This window comes from Acinonyx jubatus, chromosome B4, assembly GCF_027475565.1.
Source record: "Acinonyx jubatus isolate Ajub_Pintada_27869175 chromosome B4, VMU_Ajub_asm_v1.0, whole genome shotgun sequence".
NCBI classification, from domain to species: Eukaryota; Metazoa; Chordata; class Mammalia; order Carnivora; family Felidae; genus Acinonyx; species Acinonyx jubatus.
In genome coordinates this window covers 34,693,410-34,714,078 of record NC_069387.1, presented here as the reverse complement: position 1 = coordinate 34,714,078, position 20,669 = coordinate 34,693,410, and the positions used below count along the sequence as shown (strand labels likewise).

The 20,669-nt window shown below is 46.7% G+C and overlaps 1 protein-coding gene across 50 annotated transcripts in view; it reads left to right on the top strand.

Annotated features, from left to right (window-relative positions):
- The window catches only part of CACNA1C (calcium voltage-gated channel subunit alpha1 C), a 749,041-nt gene that overhangs the window by 478,063 nt on the left and 250,309 nt on the right, over positions 1–20,669 (top strand). For all 50 annotated transcript variants that reach the window (XM_053225582.1, XM_053225610.1, XM_053225602.1 and 47 more), the window contains exon 4: positions 17,317–17,456. In XM_053225582.1, coding sequence (XP_053081557.1) covers positions 17,317–17,456 — 140 coding nt within the window. The remainder of the gene's footprint in view (positions 1–17,316; positions 17,457–20,669) is intronic.

Genomic DNA, 20,669 nt, shown 5'->3' with positions numbered 1-20,669 from the left:
CGAGAATATTCTGATTCAGCAGATCTGGGATGGAGGCTCAGGAGGCTATCTTTTTAACAGGCACCCACAATGTTTCTAGGTAGCGATCAGAGAACCAAAGTTTGGGATCCACTGGTAGAACCCAACCCCTTCATTGTGTGGATGAGGAAAATCAGATTCACAGAGGCTGTGTGGCCTACCAAGGTCACCCAGCTTGATAATGGTGAAACTAAAATTAGAACTCAAGATTTCTGACTTCCAAGATGGGGCTCACTGCCACAGCTTGCTCATTGCCCTTGCTATGTATGTTTCCAGAGAGAGAAAACAGTAAGAGGCAAGGTGGAATCCAGGAATCCAAATGTGCTGCTGTATGCTAAGAGGTCATATAAACATAGTGATTGAGACACCAGCTTGGTACCCAGCATACCGCAGTTCCAAACCTGTAAAATGAGAATAATATTCCCCACCTTCCAGGGTTGTTAGGAGACAATCTCTGTAATGCCCAGGACCTGGCATGCCACAAGAACTGGGAGCCAAGAGTTTGGCCCCCTTGTGAGGTGTTCAGATCCAGCACCCTTATTTGCCTGCCACTAAAGGACTAGAGGAATCCCACCAACAGGCAGGGTGTGCAAGTACCATTGCACTACTGTGTGGTGAGCAGTTTTCCTCAGGACTCGGTGAAAGTCAGGGTGAACACAGGGACCCCAGGCATCCCAAAATGTCCATCCCCTTTCTCACCTATCACAAAATCTATCTTCATCTTGGAGACAGCTCAAACTCATCTTACCCCTGCCGAGGTCCCCAAAGGAAAATACTATGAATTACTGTTACCACAACTCCCCTTTCAGGGCATGTCCCCAGCTTTTATTGTTCTCTGTTTTATATCATTATAATTGAACTGATCAGCAAGGAGAACAGGCCCGTTTTTACAAGGGAAAGGAGACACCCACAAAAAGCCAAAATTACAACTGTTTGCAGTTTGCAGGAAACACTTTTTAAACTAGATCTGCTTTTGGTATAGGCGTCAGCCAGTTTCCGAGAAGCATTCACGCATGAGAAGCCCAGCCTGATTTAGAAGAGAAGCAAGTTAGCCCCCTTTGGGAGGCATGTGGTCAGCAGAGAGGCTAGGCAAGGATGTCAGGCCTAAACTCACAGACTTCCCAGAGCAGGAGGTGGACCGAGAGCTCCTGCAGGGCAGAGACCATCCCTTTGCATTGTTGCTGCCCTGGGATTCTCCATGGCCCCACGTGCCATCAGTGTCTGTAGAATGAAAGTAGTTTAATCACCATCCTGATGGCCATCCTAGAAGACCTGCTCTAGCAGCTTGGGGAAGTAGCTCCAATATTGTGGGGTTCAGTTTCTGCTCTAGAAGTCTGTGAGTCTCCACCCCATGACCCCAGTGCTGTGGAGGATGGGTGGCTGAGGCTAATGGAGATCAGAGGGAGGCCAGAGGTGAGTGTCAGTGTGAACGGGGCAATGGGCCCTGCTCCCGGGGTCTTCATGGTGCTCTTGTTTGACCTCTTGAGCATGCATCTGTCTTGACTGAGAACTCAGTCCTTCCTACTACTCAGTTCACATGTTAGGGAATTTTTTTTTTTTTTGCTCATTTTTATAGTAATGATAACTCATACTTGTATAGCACTTTGACAATTACAAAAGGCCTTAATGTATATTATTTACATATTTTATTTCCAATTCACCACATCTCTGTGAGGTAGGTTTTATCATTTCCATATTACAACTGAGGACACTGAGGCCCAGAAAGGTAAAGTGCTATGCCCAGGACTCATGGTAAAAAGCAGCAAATCCAGTCCTTATGGTTCTGCGGCCAATATTCTGCCATTGTTTCAGGTGTGCTGATGCACTGATGAAGCCTAGGCCCTGATGTCCAGTGGCATAATCTGATGGAGGAAGTAAGATGTGCTCACAATTCGCTATAGCACAGGGCAGGATATTACCCCCAGCATGGTTCTCCAGCCTTGGTCCTGGTCCTATCTGAAGTGCTGTGGAAGTTTAGATAGTGGAGCAAGCATGCAGTAGATCAGAAAAGGCATAGATGTAATGTGCTTTTAAAAAAAACATGTAAATGAGGGTTATTACCATGTCATTTGTATTATGCAACTTTGTGGCTTTCGGCAAGTCACTACCCCTCTTTGTGCCTACTGTCCTCATCTGGAAAACTAAGGCAGTGGACCCAAAAAGCTTCCAGGTTCCCTCCAGCCTAAGGCTTCATGCCCAGATGCATTCTGCACACCACAAAGCTGGTGTCCTCCCAAGCCTTCCGGGCAAGCCACCAGTATAGAACTAGAGCATTAAGGGGGCAAACAAAGCAGAAACAGAGGCTGGGTGAGGGAAGTGTTCCCTTTGGGGCAGGAGCCAGAAGCCACATAGGCAGGGAGGATCCCTGTTGCCCAGCAGCCAGCACCAGAGGAGCTGGCTGCGCAAACAAGGCTCTTGTTCACAGAAATTGATGTGCATGCTAATGTCTCTGAACCATATGGGAAGCGTGGCCAGGCTGCTGATGGTGGGCATTTCGTTTCCTTGCCTGTCGGTTTTAAAGGAGCCTGGATCGATGGTGCCGCTCGCCTGTCTCAGCACAGGAGATCGGCTGAGCAGCTGAGGCAGAAAAGGCATCCACTCTGGTGGATCCAGTGCACACGGAGCCAGAGCCGGCCTCCTTCAAGTGATGCTCTTGTGAGGCCACAAGATGTGGAGCAGCCTCAGGCCTGGGCAAGCCCATGTGGATGGGGAGGAGAGAGGGCCAGCTAAAACGGCAGAAACACTGTGCGGTCCTGGACCCATGCCTGCGTGGTAAATAGCCCTTCTCTGCCTCTATGCATCCATCATCCACCCATTCATCCATTCATTCACTTATTCACTTATTCATTCATTCATTCACTCACTTCATTTGCTTCCTTCTTGCTCACAGATGTGAGGGCACCTCGTGGTATTAAGTACCATTCATCATGGACCTTGGAAGAGATATGACTAGCTCTACCTAAGGCTTAGCCCCTGAATGCACACCCACAGGTGACCTACCCCTGTGCCTGGGTGCATGACCCTGAGATAGCCCTTCCCACTGTTGGAAAACACCAACTCTAAAGAGTTCTCCTAGGAGACAAAATCAGCCTCCCTGTCAGGTCTGTTGATGAGTCCTGCTTCCTTCCTCCTGCCTTCTAAAGCCACAAGGAGTCAGTCTGATCCTTTCAAGGAACAGTTCTAGAGCACAGTGTTTCCCCAAGTGTGGCATGTGACCCTGGGTGACATGTGAAATTATTTTAGGTAGTACATGGACAAGCACTTTTAATAGTTCTTTTTACTGTCACCTTTCATGGTGGCTGGTGAGCAATAGCAGGGATGCTTCTAGTTTAAGAAATTCCTTCCTAAATGTCTGTATAAGAAAAGCAAGTTGAGGGGCAGCTGGATGGCTCAGTTGGTTAAACATCCAACTCTTGATTTCAGCTCAGGTCATGATCTGTGCCCCACACTGGGATCCATGATGATAGCACAGGGCCTGCTTGGGATTCTCTCTCTCTCTCTCTCTCTCTCTCTCTCTCTCTCTCTCTCTTTCTCTCTCTCTCTCTCTGCCCCACCCCCATGTGTGAGCTCTCTTTCTCTCTCAAAATGAATTAAAAAAAGAAAAGCAAGTTGATTTAAAGCATAAGTATTAAGTAAATAAATAATACTAAACATACATGGATGTGACAAAAATGATGATGGTCTTGATAATATCTCTCTGGGCCACCCTCTTACCACCATCCCCTTCCTGAACTTTAAGCCTCTATTCCCATCGACTTGGCCCTATTCTTTAATCACAGATTGCATATAACTATCACAGCTTCATCTACAAAGATGGCTTCTCAAACCCACACCTTCAGCTCTGACCCACCATCCTCTCAGTCACCTGTGCACATTTCCACTTGGATGTTGTGGCTTCCCCTCATAGTGTCTGTGTGACATCTCTAGAACCACTGGTGGGGGGGGGCGGTTAGGGAGAGAGACATTTCTTGAGTATTTCCTGTTTAACATGTTAGCATACTTTTCCCCTTGGTCCTTAAAGAGTCTCGATAAGAAGATACTATCTCTATGTTATATCTAGGAAATGGAGGCATATGACATGTGCACAATTTGGCTAAGGTGCAATAGTTGTGAGAGTTCTAAAATTCTCAGGGTTTGCCAGTGCCGTGGAATTTGCATTATGCCTGAGGCAGGAAAGGGAGTGTAGATGATCTGGCCAAACTTGGCACTTAGTGCATAAAGACACCACAGCCCAGTGACATGCCCAGGCCACTCTGCTAGCTCTGGCCAGCTCCTGCTTTGGACTCTATTGTTGCCCATGACACTCACTTTTCCATGTCATTCTTCCAGACATGCATTGATGTCATGCTTGATGATTGCTTCACGGCCCACCTTCCATCCTAGTGTTTTCTGAACCTGTCACTGCCTTTCTTGTCCCACGGCTCCATCCTTCTATGGTTCAAACTGTTACCACCTCATTCCTGAACTACTGCAGAGTCTCCTGAATTTAGTCTGTCTAGGGACTGCTTTCCATATCTGTCTTCCTAAAACATATCTTCCATAAAACAAGGGGCACATATCACCTCTTGATCACAAACCGTCATCAGTTCAAGTCACTGCAGACCTTAATCCCAGGGACAATACCCTCATATCAAGTACAGACTATCCTGTCACTTGAGACCTGACTTAATTTAAACCCTAGCTGTCTTTCCAGCTTTGTCTCCCACAATGCAAATTCTTTAGCAAAAATGGTCTCCTCCTTGTGTCTCTGAGGGAACTTACACTTCCCATATGGAAATCACCTCAGTGCACCCAAGGTTCACCCCTCAGACCCAGCTCATACCACATATGCTAGCCTCCAGCCCCTAGAAATCCACCTTTTCTCTAAATTCTTGATCTGCTTATTATCTGGAGGAGTCATTTGGCAAGTAACAGATGTGACCCTGTGCTAGAATTCCTCTCCATCAGACACACCCTCCCTGCCTCCTCACCTGACTATGAGCCCCTGGAGGGCAGAGCAGAGTCTGATACCCTTTGCAATCCTGGTCCTTAGTCTCAGTGCCCTTCAGGGCAGGCCTCTCAATACATGTTCTTCATAGTGATGATGCTATGTGTCTTCATGGGGGCAGAGGGTAAGGTTGTTGAGAAAGAGTTCCTCCTTTCTCCTCCCTGGAGTTGCATACCAAGTGCTGGGTGACAGATAGCCTGCTGACTCATGGGACTGTCTGGGGAGCAGATGAGCAGGAGATGTGAAAGCACATTGTAAAGCAAGAAGTGCAGCATGTGAGAGAGGCCACAGCTGCAAAATTGACCTCAATGTCCTCTAGGTGTCCTTTGGACTGTCCTCTGGAGGGATCTGTGAGCCATCAGTCCCTGGCCCTGTATAAGGCTCTGTGGAGGACACAGGGAAATTGTAACATAGTGCCTGCCCTCAGAGCACTCACATTCCTGATGGGGGAAGAGATATCTAGGACACTTGCCACATTCTGAAAATGTATAAAAAATACCATAAAGCCAGATGCAAAAATTCCAAATGACTGCCCATAAGGCTGTAGGCCTCACAGAAAAAGGAGATTGAGAGCCTTAGAGAAGTTAAAGCAACCCTCTAATGGGAAGAGGAATCCAGTGGAACTAGGTATATGGGAAAGTAGCATCTTAACTTGAGTGGTGGGTGTTGGGAGAAAACAAGGTATATATGTGGGAAGGGAAAGATTCGAGCAAAAAAGCTGGGACCTAATGAACTAGGAATAAGGATGTGGCATGATAAAAGTGAAGTTCTGAAAAGTTACTTGCTCAGAAATTTCTTCATCCTTTGAGGGGAAAAAAACCCAGGCTAGAGAGAGAAATTCAAGGTGTGCATCCATATCCTCCATCTCCAGGCTTCTGGTGCTGGGATGTTGAAGGGGCTCCTCTGTGCCTCCACCCAACTTCTTTCAGGACGGCAATGCTACTGCCTCACGGTAATGCTTATGCCTCATGTCCTTTGCCTCGACAGCCCTGTGCTGAAACAAGGCTAAACACAGAACTACACAGGCTACTCTCTGATGGGGACTTGGGCTGAGCTCTCTAGCTGTAGTCTGAGACCATAATCTGAAATAAACATCTCCCACACAGGCTGAGAGCTAACCGGGAGACAGAGGAGCATTTGTCTTGCAGTGTTTATGAGCTCTTGCCTTTCCTGGCTGGGTGAGACTAAGCTAGTTCTACTGTGCCCAAATGGTTGATAAGGGGTGGAAGCACTGAAGCAGCAGAGGGATAAAGAGGTTGAATGAGGAGTGATGTGTAGAGATAGCAAACAGAGCCTAACAGGAAGGGTGCTTTCAGATGCAAGTGTTTAAAAACTCACCTTGAAATGGTTTCTACAATAAAGAAATTTTATCTCATATAAAATAAGCCACAAATCAGGATGGTACCAAAGCTGGTTAAGTTAATTCACTGGTTCAATGACTTTATCCAGGACTCCATTTCTTTCCCCCTTTTCCATCTGCCACCATCAGCATGTTGCTCTTGTCCTCAACTAGTAGTCCTCATGATCCCTAGGTGGTTGCCATGGTTCCAGACTTCATATACATATACATGAGCATGTCCAGCTAAAAAAGAGATTATAGTGCTCTTATGAATGTATGTCTCTCTCCCTTTTAGTCAATGAGGAATCTTTTCTAGGGGCATCCCAGAAAATTTCCCTTCATGTCATATTGGCCAGGGATGGGTCATATGCCCCTTCTATAGCCAATGGATGGAGGAGAGGAATAGACTGATCTCTGTTGGGTTAGACTAGTGGTTGGTTTATGGCCACAGTGCTCCTCACAAGTAGTGACCAGGTTTGATTAGGAGTGGGAAGAGAGTGCAGGGTCCATACTACGGCCAGCATCTTTGGCCACATGTCTTCACACCACCAGCCAAACAGACTCTGCATCCTAAGCACTTGCTTCACACTGCTGGGTTTCAACAAAAACCATTAAGCATAGCCCCAACAAAGCCCCACACACTTCCTGTTCTCATAGTGGTGTCACATAAATGGGTCCTGAGGTATTTGAGAGCTGAGCTGGGGGAGTCCATCTATCTCTGTAACCACAAACAATAGGAAAAACATTAAACTTACAGTCCTAGCTCTACTGCCTACTAACTGAAGGGCTTTATGGAAAATTATCAAATCTCTTTGATGAGCCTCCTCATGTATATAATGGAGAAAATATTTTTAATCTATCATGCAGAGTTACTATTAAAACTAAAGCATGCAGGCTCAGACTCAAGTTAATGGCAGCTGTGGTGCTGTGGTGGAGGAGGGAGGAGTGGCGGTGGTAGTGGAGGTAGTGATGGTGAACACACTAGAGGTGTGATGGCAGTGGTGGTGATAATAGTGGTGGTGGTGCTGATGGTGGTAATGATGATGGAGGTCGTAATGGTGATCATGGTTTAGGTGGTGATAATACTGGTGGTGGAGGTCCTGGTGATGATAGTCCTGGTGATGATGATTATGAAGGTGATGGTAGGTCCTGGTGATGATAGTCCTGGTGATGATGATTATGAAGGTGATGGTAGGGATGGTGATGACAGTGGTGGTGGTGGAGATGGTGGTAATGATGGTACAGATGGTAATGGCAGTGGTGATGATAATGGTAGTGGTGTAGGTGGTGATGATGATGATAGTGATGGTGGTGGAGGTGATGATGGTGGTTATGATGATGATGGAGGTGGTGATGAAGGTGATTGTGATGATGATAATTGCAGTGGTGGAGGTGGTGGTGATCATGGTGGGGGTAGTGATGGCAGTGGTAATGATGATGAGTGGAGGTGGTGGTATTGATGGTGGTGCTGATGATGGTATAGGTGGTGATGGTGGTGATGATGATGATTATGGTGGAGGTAGTCATGGTGATCATGGTGCAGGTGGTGATAGTGATAATGGTGGTGGAGGTGGTGAGATGACAGACGTGGTGGTAGTGATGGTGATGGTGGTGATTTGAGAAGGAAAGGAAAGTGGGAGTAAGAGGAATAAAGGGAAAGAAAGGACCTGCCCTTCCCATTTTACAAAGTGGTCATGTGACTCTGGGGCACCTGGATGGCTCAGTCAACTAAGAATCCAACTTCAGCTCAAGTCATGATCTCGCAGTTTGTGAGTTCAAACCCCGTGTCAGTCTCTGTGCTGAGAGCCTGGAGCTTGTTTCAGATTCTGTGTCCCCCCCCCCCACCTCTCTCTCTCTGCCCCTCTCCCACTCATGCTCTGTCTCTCTCTCTCTCTCTCTCTCTCTCTCTCATAAATAAATAAATAAATAAATAAATAAATAAATAAAGGTCATGTGACTCAACGATAAAAATGTATGGAAAAGTGCCTTCTAAACTGTAAAGTACTACCTGATGAGTTATCACTGTGATGCTTACAACATGGTTCGCAAACCTCCCAGATCCGTGGGAGCACTGACTATCATCCTTCACCCTTGTCTGCCATAAGTGAAATAATTCACTTCAAGAGGCAAAGTGTTGTCAGGTTCCCAGAGACATGAGGGAAATGCTCACAGATAGGGCGCTGGGAGTTTCTTTAGCCAGAATGGAACCTATTACTGTAGATCTAAGGACTAAGGAGGGACCTAGGGAAAGAACATTTGGAAGACTTGGAACCCAACAAACAGAGACATTTTTGGTTTGGTTTTGTTTTTAATTTGCCTTGATAATAGAAAGCAGATGTGAGGACTAAGTCTCTAGTTTCTGTTGAAGAAGATCCAAAGAGGCACAGAAGTGAGTTGTGCTACCTTCTTAGAAGCCAGGAAAGGTGATGAGGCCAGGGCAGGGGAGGAAACAAGGAGAAGTAGCAGGGCCAGTGCTGCTGGCCACTCCAGCTGCCCAGCAGGGCATCATGGAAACAAGCAGAGCCAGGACCTTAGTGGAGGATGCTCAAAGTCTTCAAGAGCAGGGACGTCCGCTTCACAATGTGTGCAGAACACCTACTGTGTGCAGGTGCCAGAATGACAGTTATGACAGCAGCTACCATTTGAGTGATGACTCTGGTTTCTGCTTCTCATAATTACCAATATTCCCACTCTACTGTTAAGAAGCCAAAGTTTGGAAAGATTATGTAGCTGATCATGGAGAAACAATTTGATCCCAGGTGTATCTGACTCCAAAGCCCTCTTTCCTCTGTCACTTTTCCTTTCATTTAAAGACACTTCTTAACCAAAGGTGACAAAGACACTTGCTTCTGCCCTGCAGTCCCTCTGCCCCTGGAGAGGAGAAACACATAGAAAACACACACATTGTGGTGAGTGCTATCATCTGAAGAAAAGGTGCTGCAGCTGCGGGAGGGACTGATCTTCCAGCCCACTGGGGGCAGAAGAGGCAAGGGAGGGTTGAGAGTTCCAGACAAGGTGATGACATTCGAGCTGGCTTAGATCTGAGAAGGAGTCTGTCAGGTAGAGAAAGGGGTGGGGTTTGTCAGGACAAGAAGAGAGTTGCATGTAAACAGCCTTTCTGGTATGAATGTGGTGAGCCTTCTGGTGTGGCTAGAGCTCAGGGTGGTGGCTGAGGATGAGGCCAGAGGGACAAGTGGGGTTGGACTGTGATAGACCTGGGGGCCAGGTGAAGGGGGCTACATTCCATTTTAAGACAGAGGGGGGCTGTTGAAAGTTTTTACACAGTAAACCAGTGTAGATATCGATGGGAAGGGTTAGGAAGCTCCTTTAATATCCAACCAATGATGGAGGCCTAGATGGAGATGGGCAGTGGAGACAGGCAGAAAAGACAGGGTCCATTTCCCTGGGCCAGGTATTGGTCTGACTCCTCAAAAGAAGTGGACATTTATGAAGGTTTTGAGGCCATTCCTGCCCAACCCTCCATTTGGTAAATTACATTCTAGCCCACAGGTCACTAAGCAAATCCCCCATTGTCCCCAGGAGTAATTCAACCCTGATTGGTAATATCTGTCGCCCTCTCCACTCCATTACCCCCAAAGAAAGGGTAATATCCCTGAGCCAGAGTGAACTTTTGGGAGAGGAAGGGACTGGCCATACTCTGACAGCCAGGGCTGCCCTGTTAAGGATGGGCCGCCTTATAAGAAAACGACAGCATGAGATGGAGGAGGTTGAAGGGAGGGACTCCTGCTGTGGGTAGGAGGCTGGCCCACATGCCATTTGGGCACTCCAAGAAGGTGACACAGGCAGCACCTGACAAAGGTTGACTGTTCCCTCTGTACTGATCACATGCTGAACACCAGATAAAGAACTTAAGCCAGCCAGTCTCTGCTCTATGGGGCATTACATTGAGAAGCCCGGCCTCAGAAGGGACCCAGGGATGGACAGAGATGCTGTCTTGGAGATAGAGGCAGTGAAGGGCCCAGGAGGAACAGACAGGCCAGCTCTCCAACATCTGAGATAGCCGCTTGGTGCTCTGGAACTGTGCTGGGGCAGCTGAGGCAAGGCTGACCTCCAGGTAGGAAGATGTAAACTTGAGAAATTAGTAAGTGGGTAAGTCTCTTCAACTTAGCATCATGGATAAGCATGGAAAAATAGTCCAGTTGGAGGAGAGTTTTTATTTTTGTTTTTTTAAACTGAACTACTATAAAACCAATGGCACTGGCACACTTTTCAGCTCACTCAGCCTCAATTGCTACTTGCCCTCAATAAATAGATGACATTTTTTTCAAAGCTGCTTTACTCTTAGACTATTAAGTGGTTTGTCCTGTCCCTCCTTCCTTTACTAGAAGTCCTGAGTCTTAAGGCCAGACTATTTGAACCACCAGGCACCTTCTAAATAAGGCTTCTATATAATGCCCTTGGGAAGGGCCTGCCCTCAAAGAATTGTGAAATTGAAGCAGTTGTCTTCAGGGGCCTCCCACCTCCCTTCCAAGCCCCCTTCTTCCCAATCCAGGTGCCCCAGGCATCTGTCTAGGGTTTCACAAAAGACCACACTGTCAGCTTTCTGATAAACTAGTCCCTGTTAAGGTGAAGGTTGACACAGATTTAAACATGACCTCATATACTTTAGGTGGAGACCTTTAAAAGTTGGAAAATTAAGATCCGAAGGAATGCTTCTCTTTTTTTCACTACGGTAAACTATATATAAAATAAAATCTGCCATTCTAACCATTTTTAAGTGTACACTTCAGTGGCACTAATTATACTCCCAGTGTTGTACACCCATTACCACTATCTATGTCCAAAGTTTTCCATGCCCTGAAACAGTTCCTCCCTCCCTCCACCTTCTGGTAACCTCATATCTACTTTCTGTCTCTCTGAATTTACCCATTTTAGACTTTTCACGTAAGTGGAATCATACAATGTTTGCTCTTTTGTGACTGCCTTCGTTCACTTAGTATAATGCTTTCAAGGTTCATCCATACTGTAGCCTGTGTCAGAACTTTATTTCTTTTTATGACTGACTAATATTCCATTGTATGAATATCCTTCATCCACTGATGGAAGAAAGGCTTCCTAATGGCTGAATTCTAGGCACCAGTAGAGACCCAAGGAGAGGGGAATATTTGGAGATCCCTGCTACCAACCCTTGAACCATGCCATCTGGGTGCCCACCAGCCCCTGATAGGTACAATAATCCAGGATTTCAGTCATCTCACAGACAGAGACAGCTGTCCTGTAGTAGAAGGAGCACCAGACCAGCCATCAGGAAATGCAAGTCCTCATCACATGAGGTAGATGTGTGGCCTTGGACAAGTCCTCTTATTTCTATATAATGAGGAGCTTGGGGCATGCATGTCCTTTTATGAGGTCCTTCCAGCTTCTTATATTCTGTCAAGTCCCTCAGTGTCCTAAGAGACACTTGCAGTGCAGCAAGTGGTGTGGGGCAGAGCAGACACTCAGGAATGCTTGTGACCCTCGGAAGGAAGGAAGGAGGGAGGGAAGGAAGGAAGGAAGGAAGGAAGGAAGGAAGGAAGGAAGGAAGGGAAGGATGGAGGGAGGAAGGGAGGGAGGGAGGAAGGGAGGAAGGGAGAAAGGGAGGAAGGAAGGAAGGAAGGAAGGAAGGAAGGAAGGAAGGAAGGAAGGAAGGAAGCAGAGGAGGGAGGGAGGGAGGAAGGAAGGAAGGAAGGAAGAAGGAAGGAAGGAAGGAAGGAAGGAAGGAAGGAAGGGAGGGAGGAAGGGAGGGAGGAAGGAGAGGAGGGAGGGAGGAGAGAAGAACTGGAGGAACTAAGGTATTCCAGTTTCTTTATCTCCCTTCATTATAGACAGTTGGGAGGCTGTATTTAGAGGTCAGATTGAATGGTACTTAAGTTATGAAACAATCTGGAATATAGGGTGTGCTGCTTGGCTCATTATTATTGTGTTTCTTGTCTTTGCACCTTGTACTGAGATGGAATTATATGACTGGGCTTCTCATCAATTCTGTTTGGTGTAGAAATCTTGGCAGCTTCAATAAATACACTTGCATAAATTTAAGTGAATACACACAGGCTCTCTTTAGTATGAATTCTCACACCTTGGCTGTTATATAGCAGATATGAGCTCTACAGTGTTCAACACAGATGGTGGGCATCGCCCAGCTGTGCCATACATGTGTGTGTGCAGAAATGTGCACACGTGTATAGACATGGCAGGCTCTCCATGGTTGTCCTTGTCCAAGGAGCTCTACCCTGGCATGGCTTCTGTTCACAAGGAGTCTGTGTTCTCCTAAAGCATAAATATGAATAATCTCTTTACTGAAGGATCATTTTATTATTAAATCTATTTGTATTTATAGTGATCCTCAGAACAATGAGGAAAGGAACTCTTTGTTCCTTTCTATGTTTTGGAATTTGACTGTGCCTTAGGCAGAACTGCAAAGACACCAGGGATTGGCATCCTTACTTGCCATAGAATTGTGAAGAGACTTCGGAAGTCCTCTACTACTTTGGAATTCATGTTCAGAGTTCCAAGAAAAACAAACAAACAAAAAAGCACTGAGTCCTCCTCTCAAATAAAATCTCATGAAGAAACCAGCTTATAAAGACAATAAACATCTTCCAGGCTAGTCAGGAAGAGATGGCTACTTCTTTTTTGTGTGTAGTCTCTGTCCACACCCCATCATATTGGTTCTCTGTACTCTTTTGAACTGTCAGGATCTCTGGACAACTTTGCATGTGGGTTAAAATGGCACTGGTCTGGTTCAAGGTGGTGGTGGGGTCAGTGAGCAAAGCCCCATTTTCTCAGCCTTCCCTAGCCTGTAACTCCTCCCAAGCAGCACTGTGTAAGCCTAGGGCTCTCTGCAGCATTGCATTTTTTTGATGCTTAGCTAGTTCTTTTATAGATGAGACAGACCCAGCAAAGTAAAGTGACTTACCCAAAGACACACACAAAGCCAGTGGTACCAGAATCAAGATTATTACCATCAAAAGATAATTGAGTCTCTGTCCTATAGAAGCTTGTAATGTAGTTGAAAGATAGGATATGTGTACATGAAAAGATAAGTGGAAAACTAAGATAGCCTGTACTCACAAGTGTCTATTAGTTCCACAAGTGTTTAGAAGACATCATGGTTCCTGGGATCTGAGACTCTCTCTCCACTGAATTTTTCTAAATATTTCATACATGGGTATTGCCATGGACCCCAGCTTCCAGTGGTAGCGCTGATAAATGAGCAGGGAAGAGAGGAAAGAAAGGGAAAAGAAGATGAAAATGGGAAGGAAATAATAAGGGGAAAGATGGGAAGATACTATAGGAAGAGAAGGTGACAGGAAGAGAGGAAGACCAGAGCATCTGAAAGGCCGAAGTCATCACACCTGCCCCAGGCAGGTAGGACTTCACCCATACTTTGGGGGAGGGGTCCTGAAGGAGCCCTGGGACTCCATTCTAATGGACTTCCATTCCAGCCTTGACGGTCAGAGAGTTTCCACTCCATAGTTTCTGTGGTCCATCCTCTCTTCTCTTTGACCCTTTTCAGCCTCAACACAGAACAGTAGGAGTGGAAACTTAGTCTGTTCCAGGCTGGCTCCCAAAGTTCCCGAGTTCCCAAAATCACATTAAAAAAAAGGGCGAGTTCACAAGCTGAATATTGTGCATTCTCAAAGAGCTCTGTGGCCCCTCAGCATTCGGGAGAGCTCACAGCTCTGGCCTCAGAATTCAGGCAGGAGGAGGTCTGTGAAGGAGTGTGTATTCACAGGACCAGAGATGCTGAGATATCAGTGCAGCAAGAGGATGGTTTCAGACAAACTTTTGCATTTCTCTACTCCATTCATTTTTGCCCTTAGATGTTTCTATGGCAACACAACATATGTTTTGAAAGGATCAACCAAGCTGTTTCACTTGTTTATATTTTTGTTTCTTTCTTTCTTGGGTTTGGGGTTGGGGTGGGAATAACTTTAAGGGCATTCATGCCCCTAAGGTCAGAAGGAATACAGTACAGCCACCAGAGCACACACACTCAGCAGCACAGATGACTGCATTCCAGACACTGCAGCAGGCACCTGCCCCTTCTCAGGATTCTTCATCCAGACCCCATCCTACTGGTCCCCTGTATCCTTTTCAGTTCTATCTCAGATCTTTAAACAACTTAGCATGAGGACTCTGACCTAGTTGTGTCTTTGAGAGATAAACAGGGACCAGTGAGATCCCTGGCACCCAAGAAGGCAAGATGAGATGAATGGACATTTGGACCTAGGGTCAGGAAATCTGGTTTCCCATCTTCAGCATTTATCTCCCTGGCTGGGATCTTATCAGCATCTCGGTTTTTCAAATGAGGAGGTTGACTAGATACCCTGTAAGATTCTTTGTATCTCTCCAACCCCATGGCTTTAAGCAGAATCCTGTAACTTGTGCCAAGGAGGTGCATTCCCATAATGTGAAAGCACTTTCCTGGGATGAGATTGCCCCTTATGGAGAGGGGTTCCGGCCTCATCCCCCCTCTCTATAGTCTACACACTTTCCCAGGGCAACCTCATCCAGGCCTCCCCTGACAGCCAAACTCCTCCTGAACCCCCACTCTGTATGTCTGATGACCATTAGTCCCAACTAAATGTCCCACAAATGCTTTAATTCAGCAAGTCCAGAACTGCTGTCTCTCCCCTCATGTCCCCCTCTGCAGTGAGAGGCATCACCATCCACAGTCACCCAAGTTAGAAACCTCAGGGAGGGGGGCAGTGCATTTCTTTCACTGCCTCTTCCCCCAAACCCTATATGCAACCAGAAACCAAATTACATCCTTCTGTCTCTCAAACCTACCTACCTACTTCTCACCAATCCCAATGCCTACCTTGGCTCAAGCCTCCATGATCTCTACATGGGTCACCTCCCCCCAAATCCTCCCACCCCATTACCACCCTCCTTACATAGACCAGTGCCAGACTACAATACACATCTAACCCCATCATTCACTATCTCCTCAGTGTAGAATTCAAGCACGCAGGTGTAGCCACAAAACCCCTGGTCATCTTCCTCCTACCAACCTCTCCAGCCCCACTTCCTCTTAGCCTTCACTCCAGCCAATCAGATGCCTGTATTACGTGAGGCTCTACACACACACACACACACACACACACACACACACACACACACACACCTTACACAAGTTTCCTCAGGTTGCACTGTGCCCTTTTGTAACATGCTTTCAACACCGTCCTAATAGATATTTTAACCCCCAAATCACCTAATTTTAAAAGACCAGAGGCTCCCACATACTACTATTGGTTCCTGGGTCATCTCCCCCACCCCATGCAGCCACATCCCCAGACCAACCTTATGATGCTGTAATGGGTAGTAAGTAAAACACAAGTCTGCCCCTGAGGTGCTTGTTAATTCTGGATTCTCCATCCCCTTCCCACAGCTACTGCCTGATCAGGACCTTCATCAGCACATGAGCCAGTGGTTCTTAAACTTTTGGGTGCCTCAGAAACACCTAGAATTGTCTGCAATGCACATTTCCAGGCTCCATAGCCAGGACATCTACTTTAGTAGGTCTGGATAGGGCCCAGAATTCTGCATTCTTAAACTTTGCAACTTCAAACTGCTTCACCCAAAGCCGGACGCAGTGAGGCTGGCACTCACTCCAAGTCTAGTGCATCAGGGAAAAAATGGATGGGAGCACAGGCACATGTGTGGTCAGGCATCTCCCCACAGAGCTATCCATTAGGCTACTAATGTCCCTGGTCTTGGAGCCCCCTCCCAGCAGGCAAGGCAGGAGGGGGTGTGCCTTCCCAGGTGATGCCCCCTCTCCACAGTGTGGGTGAGACCTGGAGGTCTTTGGTGAGCTCTGTCTGATCCAACAGAGGATGGGAAGATAGGTCCGAGGGTTCTGAGCCTAGCGCCCATTGGAGCCTGTAATCAGGCTTTCAACCTGTGGCTGAATGCCATGTGGACTGGTGTTTTGTGGCTCCATTGTGAGATGAGCTGAGGCTCCTGCAGAGGCGAGCAGTGGAGCATGAAGGCATCCAGGCAGCCTTTGCCTGGTGGGGGCCATTAAGGCTATCCACTGGGAACAAGGTTGTGGGAGAAAGCAATTAGTGGTGAGGGAAGCCAGTGAATCAGCACAGAGTCGGCTCGCTCTAATTGAGCCAAAGAGTTTGTCCTGTTACGTGTGGGCTCCCAGGGACAGGAGCTTCATCCTTAAATGCAAAGCCTTTCTTCAAGATGGCAGAGGGAGGAAAAAGACTACCTCCCACCCTTGAAAAAACAGCTGAGCCTTTTCCCTTCACTGCCCCACCCCAGTGCCTGCCTCCATCCTAGAAATGCTGATTTTCTTGACTGACCTGGTCTGTGTCTTTGGACAAAGATTTTTTTATTTTCTCAAGAAAGACAGAGACTTCAAATTCAGGGTCAGTGTATATGAGCAGATTGGCTCTGTTTGAGCTGCTGTTAGATTTTCAGTGTCTCAACTTCTTTGTGGTTGTGTTTCTGTCCTGTCATTTTGGAGACCTTGATTAGCATACTCTCCAAGGCAGCTTCTGTTATCCTCAGGATTTGTCACCTCAGTATTGTAATACACTGTTCTTGTGGTCCTGTTCCCTCCTTTCTCAGCCGTGTTCTCTGTCCTGACATCATTTCCCTCTAGATCAAGACATTATGAGGTCTCTTCTGAGAAATGAAACATTCACTGATGAACTAAATAAGATGTTTCTCCAAAATGTGTAATTTTTCCACCACCCTAATATTTGCATTTTAACAGGGGGCATTTGAAGACTAAAAAAAAAAAAAAAACCTTAATGCCCAGTGGATTGGAGCTCTAAGGTTGAAACAGACTGTGGAGTTGGTAATCTGGTTTGGGGGTCCCACCCAGTGTCCCCCTAGATCCTACCACAGAGGGAACAGCATTCTCCTCCACCTGCTTGTGTGCTCTACTGGTTCAGAAGTTACAAACCCCCAATCTAATGACTAGTTTTCTCTCTTTTCTATTTTTCTTTCTTAGGAACGAGTGGAATATCTCTTTCTCATAATTTTTACTGTGGAAGCATTTTTAAAAGTAATAGCCTATGGACTTCTCTTTCACCCCAACGCTTACCTCCGCAATGGCTGGAATTTACTAGATTTTATAATTGTGGTTGTAGGGTAAGTATAACTACCTTTCTCTATTCCCTCCCCTTACCCCTTACCATCAACAAATGCATATCTCCTTTTCCTTCTGTATTTGTATCTCTTTTTGGTTTGGTCACAGTAGCACTGGGCTCTAGGCAAGATGAGAGGATCTATTAAAAGTCACTTTGAATTCAGACTTTCTCCAAAGGGAAAAGATCTCTTACCTAGGAACACCTCCTTCACACACGCACATGCTCACACATGTGCACTCATGTGCACAGACACACACAGGAGTGGAATCTGAGTGCTTTTAATGAAACTCAGTGTCCTCCATGCAGCTGAGTCCTCTGCTTAAGGTCTTTTATTCTGTCTCCAACCACATCTGGCCCAACACCTCTTCAGACTGGTTTCCCTGCCACATCCCTGAGCAGGGTTAGTCCAGCCTGCCTGTGAGCATGGCGGTGGGGCGAGGCTGGCACACACCGTCCTGTAGATGCCTGCTCTCACCTCTTCAGTGGGCTTTGTCCAGGGTCCCAGGAAACAGGCTGCTCAAGATAAAAGGGTGAGGAGAAAGCAGAGAACTATGAAGGGCCAAGGTCGTGGGTGACCCAACTAGAGCCAAAAACGCCTTTCCCTAGAGGGATGCTTTGCTGTGGCAAAAGGTGAAGCAAAGTCAATATATGCCTTTAAAAAAAAATAAAGCAATGTAAGCAATTGTAAATAAAATTTAGAAGTGATGATCTCCTTATCAAGGAATTAGTAACTTTGCAAAAAGATTCTTTATGAAATATTTGGGTTTTTAAATATTTATTTATTTTTGAGAGAGTGCAAGTCGGGGAGGGGCAGAGAGAGGGGGACAGAGGATCTGAAGGAGGCTCTGCATGGACAGGCTGACAGCAGTGAGCCCGATGTGGAGCTCGAACTCACGAACCGTGAGATCGTGACCTGAGCTGAAGTTGGATGCTCAACTGACTGAGCCACCCAGGTGCCTGTCTATGAAATGTTTGTCCCTAAACAGGCCTGCATGTGCTATGCAAAATGTCATTTACTAAGACACAGTTCATGAAGTTCCAACCAGTCATCTATTTTGTGAGGGGAGGGCACCTTTACAGCAGATCCTACTTGAGGAACAAGCTGGCTTCTTTGAACTGATCTGCTATTACTCTGAACCCAGAGAGTGGTCACACAGTGGCCACCTTGCATTTTTACTCCCTTGGAGTTCTGACAGGCTTCAGTGTCAAGGTCAATATGTCATCAGGCTCATATCCCAGGAGCCTATTTTTGATTGATGCCATTTGTGCCATCCCAGTGAAGACATAGGTCCTTCTGGACTCCTCCTTAGCACTCACTGCTCATTCTCTCATGGGACTGACTGGTCTTTCCTGCAAGAAATAACAAGAGAAAATCAAGATCATTTAGAAGTTATTTCCTTGTCTCTGGCCATCTGGATGGCTATTTGGGTTGTTTGGAACTGTTTTAGGGGTTTTCTTTGTTGTCTTTTTTTTTGTGCAGCCTATGAATGACACACTTTGGCCACATTAGCATCAGGGCTATTTGGGTGACATGAGAAGCACCAAAGTTCTTGGAGTATTTTCTAGGAATAGATCTGGCTCCAGAGGACTCAGAATGAGGATGCAGCTCTAAGAGATCTTGCTGCTTTTGTTCATGCCAGGATAAACAAAGAAGAACTGAACAAACACCTTGCATTAACTCAGTAAGCCATAGCAAAGGCCTTTGAGGTGCCTTGTTCCAAATGCCCCTAAATCCCTTCAAATTCAGTGTCTTTCTCTAGGCCTCAGGCCCCAGGGGACCTTTCACACATAGAAAAGAGCCCCAGGAATGAGATTTATCAGGAGTTGAGGGTGCCTACAGGGACCAACTTTGTTTAGGCAGAGAAGCTACATGTTCTTCTCATGTTTATGGAAATGAGTTAGAGTTAAGTGCATACAGCGCTCTGCCCCCGTCATGGCCCTACCTACAACATGGGAGGTGGAAACAAGAGGCACAGGGCAGACCTCAAAAGGGAGCCCTAGAGGGGCCTTGTCATGCAGTTGCACACTTGGTGACACTTGCTCGTCTTTTGCTGGGTTGGACCCTCGCCTTGCTGTTCCTCCCCATAAGCACAGAGGGCAGACTTTTTGTGGAGTCAGCCCAGGTTTCAGTCACATCTTCCCGGGGTCTAGGCCATGAGGCTGATGAAGAGGCCCCCTTCAAAAAGATCAGAGGAGGGCACTTGTTGGGATGCACACTGGGTGTTGTATGGAAACCAATTTGACAATAAATCATATTTTAAAACAAAACAAAACAAAACAAAAAGATGACTCTGGTAGATTGTTTAGGCCACAGAAGTTATGATGCTGGTGGTTGCTGAGCCTGTGGTTCACCATGACCCTCTGGGCTTTTTCCCCATTGATCTCACACATGGACATATTTGACACCTAGTTTCTCTTCTCCAAGGGCAGTGGTCCCATGGGGCTCTCTGTCTAATCTAAATCTCAGCCTCAGGCACCTGGCTGGCTCAGTTGGTAAGTGTTCGACACTTGATTTCAGCTCAGGTCATGATCTCGTGGTCGTGGGATTGAGCCCTGTGCTGGCCTCCATGCTGGGCTTGGAGCCTGCTTGGGATTCTCTCTCTCTCTCTCTCTCTCTCTCTCTCTCTCTCTCTCTCTCTCATTCTCTCTCTCTCTCTGCACTTCCCCCACTCATGCTCTCTCTCTCAAAAATAAATAAACCTTAAATCAATCAACCAATCAATCAATCTCTGCCCATTCTTCTAACTGGAAAAATCACACACACACACACACACACACACACACACACACACACACACAGCATAGCTCAACCACATCTTTCAGCTGTACCTTCTTTTCCTGCCCTTTTTATAACATTAAATGGATATCCCTCTGCTTCCCTTATGTCTCCTGGGAAGTATCTACTCCCTGGGCTCCTCATCTACAGCTACTTAGGGGAAGGTTTCTTCTGTCCTTCTACAATCAGAAGGGGGTCTGCCTGGCCCTTGAGACAGGTGGGTGTGCCTGCCTGCTGCCTGAGTGCCAGGCTAAGAGCTGCTCTCTCATTTCTGCATTGCCATGCTGGGGTCCTGGGACAAGAGGGATTTCCTTCCCCCCCACAAGCCGGTCACATTTCCTTCCCAAAGTGGAAGAGTTTCCTTGGTACAGTGTGGAGATGGGCCTACTAAATGAAAGTGGGGAGGACTTCAGAGGCCTCTCCCTACCCAACCCAGGG